Consider the following 13,175-nt stretch of genomic DNA (forward strand, 5'->3'; position numbering starts at 1 on the left):
TTGTTAAAATTAACTTATCTCAGCTTAATGTTAATCGTTACAAACTCGTTATTTTGTTTGAAGCTTTAAAAGAAGTATATGGTCTACTTTAAGAATCAGGTGTGTGTTGTGAGTAATTTTAGTTAAATGTGGAAAAGAGAGATAGAGAGAGAGAAGAAGACATATCCTGAGTCTCCGCTCTCAGTGTTGTCTCATTTCACGCTGTTAACGCTGCAGGTCTCAGGTGTTTATTGCTCTTTATTCCCTGCTGCTTTTCTGCACACGCTCTTTGCGAAGCGAGTCACATGACCTGACCTACCCTGATCAGAGCGCTGAGGCCGTGATCTCAATCTCACACTAGTGCACCACTAAGGGTCTATATACACTTTATACACTCTATACAGGCACCGGGTGCTGGGCAAAATGCATGGCATTAGTTACTAAGCAACAGAAACAAAACTACTCTGTAGTGGAGTAAGTACAGTAAAGCATGATATAGTATTATAATATATTAAAGTAAAAAAGAGGTATTATAGTGTAGTGTAATGCAGTAGAGTGTAGTGTAGTGTAGTATAGTGATGCTGCATAGTATAGTACAGTACAGTAAAGTATGTACTGCAACTTAATACAGTATAACAGAGCGGTGTGGTGTATAGCAGAGTATAGTGTGGTACAGTGTAGTATCGCAGAGTATAGTGTGGTACAGTGTAGTGTAGCAGAGTAAAGTGTGGTACAGTGTAGTGTATCAGAGTATAGTGTGGTACAGTGTAGTGTAGCAGAGTATAGTGTGGTACAGTGTAGTATAGCAGAGTATAGTGTGGTACAGTGTAGTATAGCAGAGTATTGTGTGGTACAGTGTAGTATCGCAGAGTATAGTGTGGTACAGTGTAGTATCGCAGAGTATTGTGTGGTACAGTGTAGTGTAGCAGAGTATAGTGTGGTACAGTGTAGTGTAGCAGAGTATAGTGTGGTACAGTGTAGTATCGCAGAGTATAGTGTGGTACAGTGTAGTGTAGCAGAGTATAGTGTGGTACAGTGTAGTGTATCAGAGTATAGTGTGGTACAGTGTAGTGTAGCAGAGTATAGTGTGGTACAGTGTAGTGTAGCAGAGTATAGTGTGGTACAGTGTAGTATAGCAGAGTATTGTGTGGTACAGTGTAGTATAGCAGAGTATAGTGTGGTACAGTGTAGTATCGCAGAGTATTGTGTGGTACAGTGTCGTATAGCAGAGTATTGTGTGGTACAGTGTAGTATAGCAGAGTATTGTGTGGTACAGTGTAGTATAGCAGAGTATAGTGTGGTACAGTGTAGTGTATCAGAGTATAGTGTGGTACAGTGTAGTGTAGCAGAGTATAGTGTGGTACAGTGTAGTGTAGCAGAGTATAGTGTGGTACAGTGTAGTGTAGCAGAGTGTTGTGTGGTACAGTGTAGTATAGCAGAGTATTGTGTGGTACAGTGTAGTATAGCAGAGTATTGTGTGATACAGTGTAGTATAGCAGAGTATTGTGTGGTACAGTGTAGTATAGCAGAGTATAGTGTGGTACAGTGTAGTATAGCAGAGTATAGTGTGGTACAGTGTAGTGTATCAGAGTATAGTGTGGTACAGTGTAGTATAGTGCAGTGATACAGAGCAGTGTGGCATAGTTCAGTATATGTATGGTATAGTGTAGTACAACTTAGTACAGCATAACAGGGAAGTGTGATGCAGTAAAGTACAGTATACGTAGTATGCTGCAGCATAGTATAATGCAATATAGGGCAGTGTGGTGTACTACAGTAGAGTTCACCACAGTATGTTACAGACTAGTAACAAATAGTACAGTATACCAGAGTCATGTGGTATTCTACAGTAGAGTACAGTATAGTGTAGTACAGTGTAGTATAGTGCAACGTAATATAGTATAACAGCAGCATGCTGTAGTATAGTAGAGTACCTAGTGTATTATGGAATAGTGTGGTATAGAGCATCTTAACATACCAGTTCACCATCATACTCCAATCTGATCATTTTGATTCATACACATTCACATTCCATACAAACTTCAATCATTTCTTTTGATTTTGTAAAGCTGCTTTGTGACAATGGCGATTGGTAAAAGCGCTTAACAAATAAAATTCAATTGAATTAAACTGAATTAACGGCATTGTGGTGTAGTATAGCACGTAGTGTAGTATGGAATAGTAATGTGGTATAATGCAGTGCAGTTCCTTTTAAAAGTGTGGCAGGTGCAGCCCTGGTGGGCCATAAGGGTAGTGCAGCTGGACCTCAAGAAGTCCTTTGCAATAAATAAATAAATAAATATAAAATTAATATTGTCATTTTTTTCATAATTTTAATTTTAAGATTTACAAACAGCTATTTTTTCCTATTGTTGAAACTATTTTGAACTTTAAAAACCCATCAGTAAGATAATTGCAGGATAGCATGTGCTAATATTAGCACATATTTTATTAAAATGTTATGTTGGTGCTTTACCCAAGATGCATTGCATGTGAGTTTTAAAGGTCAGCTCTGTAAGGTGTGTGTAAACCCACAGAAGGATGCACTTCATCAGAGGAACCTTTTGGACGTGTGTGGAGGAGATTAAAGGAAACACAGCGTCTCGTTTAAATGTCAGTGAAGGCGACATGTGGAAGAGCGACACAGACAAAGTCACGTCCTGCGATTAGCGAGAGTCAAGAGTGAGGCGAGGTTACAGCTGAGCGTTCATTACTGCAGCACTGCAACAGCAGAGAGATTTACAAACCAGAATGAAACTCTATATCTTCAGCTTTAACTGCAGCAGCTGGAGTTTATCATTTCTACACACGCTGAGGTTTACTGCACAATTACATCAGTTCATAATTTACCCTCGGTTTATAGTTATTGATACAGAAAGTCATTTATTGTTAGCTAGCATGCGAAACAGCTGTGTTGCTGGTTTTAAGTGCACAATTGGTAGATTTAGGATAAACTATTTTAAACTATAACGATTTTGAGCAAATGCCTTCTGCTAAACAGGCCATGGTTACTCGGATCGCTTATTTAAGATCAATGCTAATGTTACCTATAATGGATTTGTTTCATGGGAAAAGAGGTGGTTAGCATTACTGTAAAATTTAACTATATGAATATGACAATCAGTGATTAGCATGGCCCAGCACTAGCATCACTTCTCTCAGAATTAGTGCTAATATAAGAGGCGTCCATGCATGTGTGTGAAATAAACGTCATTGTTGTTTCTCCCCACTGAAGCCGAACCCAACGGTGGATATCCGTCCCCGCTCGGCTACGGCCATCCAGATGAACAACGCCACCCACATGCAGGAGCGTGACGAGGAGTTCGGCTACGAGTGTCTGGACGGAAAAGACTGCACGAGCTTCTTCTGCTGCTTTGAGGATTGTCGCTCGGGGGCGTGGCGCCACGGCCGCCTGCACATCCGCGTCGCCAAGATCGACTCGTACGCACGAATCTTCTTCCCCACCGCCTTCGGCCTCTTCAACCTCGTCTACTGGGTGTCATACCTGTACCTGTGAGCACCTACAGCACAATGCTAATCAAACAACCTAATGCTAAGCATAAAACGCTAATCATACCACATAGCACTAATCCTATAGCGTAACGCTAATCATACAACATAATGCTAGTCACGTAGTATAAGGCTAATTGTACAAATGCTGCTTTTTAATACAAACGTTACTGCTAACATTCCCTTCTCACCTCCATCCTGTTTCAGTGTGCCCTTGTCAACTTCCCCGTACCTGTCTCACGTCTTCTACAGGACTAAGAACACTAGATAGTGAAAAACAGAGGCTGCATAGTAGGATGTGTAGTCCTCTAGGTTATTGGATGTGTAGTCCTCTAGTCCACTAAATGGTTATGTAGACTAGATACATTGCAGTTAAGTAAAGTGTAGGCCACTAACTTGATTAAAATCTAAAATAGATTGGTGGGGGTTTGCTCCATTATGTTCCAATAGGCATGTAGTCCACTTGGTGGTGTGAGATGTCATCAAGTTTACTAGATATTGGGATGTGTAGTTCTCGATATTGTGGGCGTCTTGTCACCTAAATAGTGAAACCTACCGGTGATGGTTATGGAGTGGAAACTGTGGAGGTGTAGGGAGGTGAAGTCTGCTAGAATGCGTGGTTTAGTGAAGAAGATAATGTGGACTAGCTTAAGATCATGTGGTCTACTCCTCAAAACTGGAATTAATCTAGGCCACTAGATTATAAGTGATGTTTATGGACTAAATATCATAGGGTTGTGGGTAGTGTAGTTTGCTAGCTGTAGTCCCCTAGGTAGGCTAACATCTCCATGATTATTATACATTAATAACACTATACCAAGGGTGATATAGATATCAGGTGAGTCCACTAGATGTAGTCCACTAAACCATGTAGTGCACTAGATATAGATATATTTATTTAGGGTGAAGATGGCAGGTCAAGTCCACTAGATGTAGGCCATTTAGAGCCCTGGATAATGAAAGAACTAGATTATGGAAGGTAAATAAGATATTGGAATTTGCTTTCCTTTAGATAGTAGATGCTTTAGTCCAGGAGAACATGATCTAGTTCACTATATTGTTACGGATTTCAGTCCTATAGATTGTGGTTGATCTAGTCCCCTAGGTAGTGGAAGCCAAGATAAAAATTTAGGAAAAAATAAAGAATTTATGGCAGATGTAGTTCACTAGATAGTGAGATGTAGACTAGACATGAGAGGTGTAAAGTGGATAGTGTCAGTTGTAGTCCACAAGATAATGCAAGATCTAGTCAGGTAGAAAGTTGTAGATACGAGTCCACTAGATAATAGATGTGTGAGTCTTCTAGAATTTAGATATAATGTGCTAAAGGATTTAGTCCACTAGATAGGGAGATGGGGGATATAGAAGTTCTTGACCTCCTCAAATTCATGTATCTGTTTTACACTAGATAGATGAACACTAACTTCATATCACTAGATTACGGGAAATGTAGTCCACTAGATTGAGGAGAGGTGGTGTAGTTCACTATATAATAGGAGGCAACGTGTAATGAAAGTGTCCAAGATATGTCATCCACTTGATAGTGTAGGATGGTGACCACTAGATGATGGAAAGACTAGTCCACTAGACAGAGGAACAATTTTTTTTTTGAGTGTTTGAAATCCCTTAAGATGTGACCTAGGGGACTTTGGCGAGGGGACATTGGCAAGGGTGCACTGACACCAGATTGGAACAAGGTTCATTTTTTTAATTTTTTTGCCATGGAAATCTGAAATGAGTAAGAAAAGCTGCTGGAGTTTTAATTGGTTAAAGATGAGGTCAGTGGGTGGGGCTAGGATGAAAGCCGGGGCTAGTGCTCATAGCTTTAATCACGCTTGCATTCATATCGATTATGAAATCCATTACGAAATAAGAGACGGATTTTTCAGGCTTTGTCGTTGTGTTTATTCGGTTGTCGTGTCGTCGTGAACAAAGCGAAGGCTGTAGCAACACGTTTTTTGGGGGGCGGGGCTTCAACACATCACTTCCGTCACTCCTATCAGGGGCTCGGCGAAGTATTATTTGCATGTCTAGTCCAGAGTTCCCAGAATTCCGTTGAATGAACAGGAAGTGATGTCATTAGCAAGTCGAGGTGCCACTTCGGATGATATTTATAAACTACTCTGAAGTGGCGAAATGCGTTGTTTAGAGTTACAATAAATGAATGAAGTGTGAAATTTATTTATTCAGTATTTATTTCTGTCTGTTAGCTGCCATGTTTTACGACTGCTGGTTAAAAAAAACAACAATCTGTACAAATGATGTAAATATTTAATACTGTATAATGTAGTGATTTATTTATTATCTATTGCATGCACCGTTAAAAAAGCAAACTTAAACACTTTTCCATTAATGATTATGAAATGAATATGAAATCCACCGATTTATCAGTTAAAAAAATATTATTGTCGGATCTCATGAACATATTCATATGTACAACTTATTTATTTGGGATTTTTTTGCCAGCTTTTGGTGTTTGGGAGGAAAGTTTTCTCGTTTGTATATATGAAGCCTGGGGGCGTGGCCATCCTTCCTGACATCATTTCCACAAACAGTCCTCGAGAACAGTAACAGTTACAGACATTATTCTTTCTGTTTGTGTATTTTATTTAATTGTTTGTGCTAGTCGCTAACTAACAGGCTAGCACTTTGTCACATTTTTGTTTTTAGCTAGCTGGATGTATGTAATATATTTTGCTGAGATGTTAGCTAGCATTTGGTTTATTTTTAGCTAGAATGCATCTATGACACATTGTAAGTGTATTCAAATCTTGCACTTTTCATCAATATGACAAATTTTACGTAAACGTTGTAGGAAACAATGTGACTCATTTCAGGCAGTGAGGCGGTGTGTATGATGTCAGGAAGGACCACAACGTTATCAACATTCCCTAAATAATCAGGAGAGAAATGTATACCTGAACAGTATTTCCTTTGATAGCTAGCTGCTGTGCTAATTAGCTACCTTGCTAACTGAGCAGGCAGAACAATCTGGAGGACTCCGAGGAAAAAAGACTCCCGTTATTTGATGAACTCAGCTGTGTACTTTATCTCGAAAACCTGACAGTCAGACTGCTGCAGTGGATTCTGGGTAGTTTGATTCTGGGTAGTGCAGGCTCATGTCGAGTCTGTTCTCATTCATAAACATTTACTCACATGGATTTTGTGACTGAATGACAAGAGTAACAGCGGAGAAGGAGATCTGACGAGCTCAGAGACATTGGCGAGGGCGGGGACGGCGTGTTAAAGAGGACTGAGAGCAGCTGTGGATGAGAAACAGAGACTTTTCATTTACTGATGGACTGGATACGATTTGCTGAACTGAAATGTGATTATAAATATTAACACAGGAAAATAAACACATGTATGGAATTATTGTGAAGATGTCTTGGTCTTGTTTCTTTTTTTATTATTAGGACCGGTTCAAAAAAGATTTGTTTCATCCAAATGTTTTTTTTTTAAATATATTTTACAATACTTATTTTATAAAATTGAAAAATCATATATTTATATATTTAAATCTTAAGGTGCTTAATATCAGATTGTTTCGAGTTTAATTCAGTAAGATTTAGCATAACTTTATTAAGTAATTAAACATTACTGAATTAATCATTTTCATCTTATTAAAAGAGATAAATTTATTGATATTTGAGGAAATATTCTGGATGGTTTTCCTGAATTCCCCCTTCTTTATCTTATTTTTACATTTTATAATCACACTTACATACAAGATCATAGTGTGTGATTTGACACACAGGCCTTTAAGACTTTATTTGGGTGGTGATTTCACCGACTGTACACGGAGCAGACCAACATGGAGGTGTGTACATTTTTTCCCAGGTGTTTGAATTATCCAGATTGAACAAATCAAACTGGCATGCACAGGCGTCCGGACACAAAGCTAAATGAGGCAGAATGTCTGATTTTCTCACAGCTGAGGCTCCGGAGCAGATCAACACATTCAGCGTCATTTCTTCTGAAAATATTTCTGCTCGCGTTGCGTTAACCGAAGCAGAGACGCGACTCGCAGTGAGTCAGTTGAACTGCAGCACGACTCTTTCAGAGAATTGAAATGTAATCGGTTCAAGGAGCTCAATTCATCTACATTAGGCCTGAGGTGACACACTCTGGATGTCTGAGGTCACTGAGGAGAATCCACAAGAACAACATGGAATGCTAACAGCGACTGCTGGTGGGACTGAAGTGTGGTTTAGCTGTGTAAGACCTGGCCATCTGTCGGTCAGGGGTTTGAGGTGACATTCTTGTCCTGTTCAATACATGAAAGAATTCGTTTGCTGTCAATCAGAACAATGTACTTAAAATAATATGTAATAATTTGTGTGCTCTGTTGTAGCCTCCCCAATTAGCCATTCACATTACACTGTGCCCATATTAACTCTCTCTGTACTGGCAGATCTCATATAGGAGATATGAGGGTAACTATGGGAAGAGCTACTTTTGGCAGGAAGAGGAACTTTTCCTACTGTAATCGTCCCAAAAGTAGCTCTTCCCATACATTGTTACCCTACCCGCAGTAACCTCACCCATAATGCTCTTAGTAACCCTCACTATACTGACTCCAAAATAATCCTCCCAGTATCCTCCCTTCCTATTTAAACCCTCATCCTAGTTACCTTATCCATAAAGAGAAACATCTTAATTGGAAGTTCATTTGGAGTCCTGATCATTATTAAAGGCTCAGGTAGACTGTAGGAAACTCCAGTCCTGAACCATCGAGCGACTGCAGTCACAAGTCCTCAGAGAACAGCTGTCTGTATCAGCCGAGGACAGGACCGTCTTCATGGTAAAGTGGAACCGTCCCCAGTCACCACACGCATCCCAGACAGACCAGATGGTGCGTCCATGTGACGGGATCTCCAACCAGAAGAGGGACACCAGGACGAGTCAGACAGGTCCAGAAGACATAGGGGGTCTGGGGGCATGTGTAGCTCAATAGAAATAGACAAGAAGAGGGAGAGGGAGGGAGAGTACCCCTTAACCCCTTCCCATAGAAACCCTCTTTACAGTACCCCTTCCCACAGTACCCCTTCCCATAGTCTCCCACCCAGTAGCACACTTTCCCATATATATATTTTTTTCAAATATTACCCCTTACCATGACACCCTTCCCCACAGTAACCCTCCCTATAGTACCCCCACCCAGCACTGACAAGCTGTGACTTGTGAATTTTTTGGTGATTCTTATCCACCAAAAATATAATATTTAAATAATTTTTATAACCTAGTAGATAAAGTTTGAAAGCGTTTCTCAAAAGCAGCTTGGCAGTGCTGGGATGTGATCACCTTCCAATCAACCACTGAACTACCCATGCTACAAAGTAATTAGAAGGTAAGGGGAACTAATCGTATGATTTATTTTAAGAGTAACTGCCTGAATGGTTTTTGAGATCAAGATTCCCTTCAGGATTTTTCTGGCTGTTATTAAACACCACCAGAATGCAATACAGCTCGTTTTCATCGGAATAAAATGAGATAAACCATCACAATCCAGTACCATTAAAGAGCACCAGAAATACAGTAAAACTCATGAGGAACCAGCACAAATAAAGATAGATGTATTTAAGTATGCTTTTTTAATCAATTGAGGAAACAGAGTTTGTGTTTATATTTCACATGTGAGAAGTTATAAAGTTCTATGTTTGATTTAAAAGATGCTTTTTATGTGTAACTTTTCTTGCTAGTGAACTTCAAGCCACACTGACACACTCGCACTAACACAGTCATGCTAACACACTCACACACCTGCGTTGCTAAATCGCCCCTGGGTAAAGTGCAGCATCGAGCTCAGGGACGATTGATGAACTCTCGAACCCCGACTGACAGAAAGAGCTTCGCCTTCTTCAGCTGAAAATAAGATGAGTTTCTCTCTCTCTCTCTCTCTCTCTCTCTCTCTATCCCTCTCTCCATCTCTATCTCTCTGTGTCTCGCTCTGGTGGCTGCAGGAACTCAAATCAAATCTGCAGAGCAATGAGACGAGACGAACGTGTCGCTGGTGTGAATGAAAATGAATGAGAGACACTGCATCAGGACATTTCAGACCTGCTTGTATCTCTTAGACTAAATGAGAAGGAAACACACTGTTACATTGTTGTAAACTAAAAAAAAAATTAACAGAAATTTTGTAATTCATGTTACACAATAATATCAATCAGACTGAAGCAATATAATAAAGAAAGCGTTCATCACTGAGGTTTCTCTGTGTTCAGTGTAGACATGTTGTCGAGCTGCAGCCTCGTGAGGAATCAATAAAACATGACATTTTGGGAGCGATAGCTTCAGGAGGCTTTAAATAATCCCTCTAAAAACCCATCCAGTCTACCAAGTCTCCGTCCGGTTGAAGTCGGGGTTAAGTCTGTCTCTGCTGAGTGCAGTGAGATCACCACTAATGAGGTGGATCATTTCAACAAACTTAATCATACACTATATAGACAAAAGTATTTCCCCAAACTCATTACACCATGTCTTTATAGTGCTGGCTTTGTGCACTGGGGCGGAGTCATGTTGGAATAGAAAAGGACCTTCAATAAACTGTGGACACAAGGTTGGCTGTACAGCATTGTCCAAGATGTCTATGTATGCTGAAGCAGTACGACTCGTTGTTCTCGAACAGTAGAATGTTGTGTCACTTCCTGTCTGAGAGACATAAGCACTTGATGTTCTATAGATTTGCATAAAAACGGCTAATAAGTGTTCGAGTGGATGATCACGTCTCGGCCATTATCTAGTAATTATCACAATAATGTGTGACAGAAGCTCATGATTAGCCGTGATGCTAAACGAGAGGCCATAATATAAATATATATATATATATTTTTTTTTTTTTTTATTTAACTTTCTTTTTTCTTTTTACAAAACAATAAAGAACTTAAGTTCGGATTTTTAGCAGTAAGTCCTGAAGTAATATTAAGCTCATAAAATCTCTCATTTGTACAGTTTAACATCCTCAGAAGTTATATCACCGCATAAAAGCTTCCACTTAAACAGATTAAAGTGTAATTTATGAAGAAGGGAAAAAAATACCTTCACCATTTTGAGGTCCGGAGATACGGAGAGGAAAGACGAGATCAGACGGTTCAGTAGGTCCAGGTCCAAGAGACTGAAACACGTCCTGCTCTTTCCTCACTGCATGTTCACTCTGAGAACCTTTAGAACCTACACAGCTCCGGGTATTTAATGAGGAAGAGTATAAAAAGCACATCACTCTCCTCTTGCAAATGTGAGCAGCTGGATAACAGAAACAGCGCCAGGGTTATCTCAAAGGGAACTGGAGTCTGAAACATAACCACTGACCACCTGCCCAAAGTGAGGAAAAGAAACGTCCTGAGTGAAGAAGGGTTCGGTTCTGGCTGTACTGGAACAGAGATACAGTGGGGTGTATTCGGTGTATACAGTGGGACACATCACCGTGCTTCCATACATAACATTCCAAAGATGGCAGCACATGAGAACAAGGCCAAGCAGGGGACACTGGGGACAACAACGCTACGGACTGGCAGAGGGCGAAAACCAGTTTGTACTGGTACATCAAGTGACTGTCAAACACAGTGGTTCAGAACAGGATCCTAGAGGCGGGGCTGAAGTCATGCACAGACAAAACAGGACCCTAGAGGATCCTGAAGTCATGCACAGACAAAAAAAATCAGGTTTACATAAACCATAGGAATTGGCCTTTAAGGTGACGTTCAAAGGTGAGTCTGAGACCAAAACCTGGTCCTCTTATGGTTGGACAAAGACACAGAGAAACCTACAAGCCCCGGTATCTCACACCACCGGTGAAATGTGCAGAAGGATCAGTGATGATCTGGAGGTACTTCAGCACAGATGTGAAGGTTTGTTTGTGAAGGACGCATGAATCAAGTCACATACTGTATATAAGATCGTCCTGGACTCCTGGGATTAGTTTTTACAAAAAAATAAAACAACGCTCCATCAAAAACCATCAACCGAAGTTGATTATTGTGCCAAGAGCGTCATAAAGTTCCCGAGCTGAGACGTTAGAGCCTGTAGAGCGCGTCGAGACGCAGGAAAGATCTGTGACTGCAAATCAGGGTTATTCCACAAAATGTTTGAGCGTTCCTCAGATTAAACATTAGACCATATTGTTTAAAACTGAGTTTTGTTATTGTGATGTCATTTTCTATAATAATAATATTATTATTATTAATAACAATAATAATAATAATAATAATAATAATTATAATAATAACAATTATAATAAATTCTCTAAATAACAATAATTTATTTTTTATTTGGCAAGAAATGTCAAATTAATTTATAAAATAACATCTATCTATCTATATTTGTAGTGTGCTATTGTTTTTGGAGCCTTATTAACCGAAATGATAAGATTTCTGTGTGAAATATGAATTTTTAAACACTATTGGAATAAAAGTGTTTCTGTGTAGCTTCACTCAGACTTCAGGACGTGACTGTATCCTGATCTGGTCCTGCTTCAATCAGCATCAGTGTGTTTCTCAGCGTGACCTTTGTGCTGTGGCAGCCTCTCTCTCTCTCACACACACACACACACACACACACACACACAGGTCTGGCGAGGAGACGTGAGGTCCTGCGGCTTCACACCGATGGCCGCTCGACCGTGAGGAGATGTGTGTTTGTTCCATCCTCCGTCTCGGGTTCTGTGGCCTGTTGCTCCCTGAGGCAGATCGAGTTCTCGCTCTGACAGCTGAGTTACTGCTGCTGCGACCGCTGAACATGTGCAGCTCCGCCTCGTCTCATCAGGAGCGTACAGTAATGTAAAAACCACAACAAAAATAACACTGTAACCTCAATAACACACAAAACAACCTTCAATAGCATAACACGAAGGAGACAAAAGTTACATTGTGATATGTATGTAACAAGAAAGAAATAAAAATGTAACATTATTAGAACAAAAAATTATTGTAATAATAATAATAAAAAACAATGCAACCATACGACCAAAAGAAAAAGTAACATTAAAAAGATACAACTACAGAAATACTACACTATAGCAAGTCTTAAATACAGTTAAAATAATTTTATTATTATGTAAAATGTGGTATAATAAAAATGACCAGCGCAAGATTAATGAGAAATATTAATTATGTAATTATTATTGAATAATTACAATGTAATGCCAGGAAAACAAAACATAATGGAACATTTATTTAAAAAATTTAAATTGTCAGGGTAAATAAAATACATAAATAAAAGAATATATATATTTATATGATATATAAATAAAGTATCATTATACTTATTATAATAATAATATTTCAAATAAGTATAAATAAAAGTAAATTAAAATAGAATAAAAATAAGACGATATACACACACACACACACACACACACACCCCTCGCGAGACCAACGTCGTTTCACTGAGACAAAACAAACATGATTGTTTTTATTTTCCGACCAATAAAAACTCGGGCCATAAACGTTACATAACCGCGACGTCTAAACCGCGACACTGTTCCAGACAAAGGGAACGGACTCCGGGACTTGGAGCGTGGACGGATGTGTCATGGTTCACGCAGATCTCCTCCTCACTTCTCTTTTATTCTCTTACGTAACCCTCTGATCTGCACAGCGGGATTTAAGGTCGACTTATTCATGAGGAAAAGAGCAGAATTCCTCACAGCCTCTGTACCACGGCACTCTGTTCATCAAACCCTGTTC

At 39.5% G+C, this 13,175-nt stretch overlaps 1 protein-coding gene across 2 annotated transcripts in view; it reads left to right on the plus strand.

Moving 5' to 3' along the window:
• gabrg2 (gamma-aminobutyric acid type A receptor subunit gamma2) overlaps window positions 1-6,873 on the plus strand; it is a 58,232-nt gene extending 51,359 nt beyond the window's left edge. For both annotated transcript variants that reach the window (XM_053477829.1, XM_053477830.1), the window contains one exon: window positions 3,215-6,873. In XM_053477829.1, coding sequence (XP_053333804.1) covers window positions 3,215-3,496 — 282 coding nt within the window. In that variant the 3' untranslated portion in view covers window positions 3,497-6,873. The remainder of the gene's footprint in view (window positions 1-3,214) is intronic.
• Window positions 6,874-13,175: the final 6,302 nt, after the last annotated feature.

The sequence above is a fragment of the Clarias gariepinus genome, chromosome 19 (assembly GCF_024256425.1).
Source record: "Clarias gariepinus isolate MV-2021 ecotype Netherlands chromosome 19, CGAR_prim_01v2, whole genome shotgun sequence".
Classification (NCBI taxonomy): Eukaryota; Metazoa; Chordata; class Actinopteri; order Siluriformes; family Clariidae; genus Clarias; species Clarias gariepinus.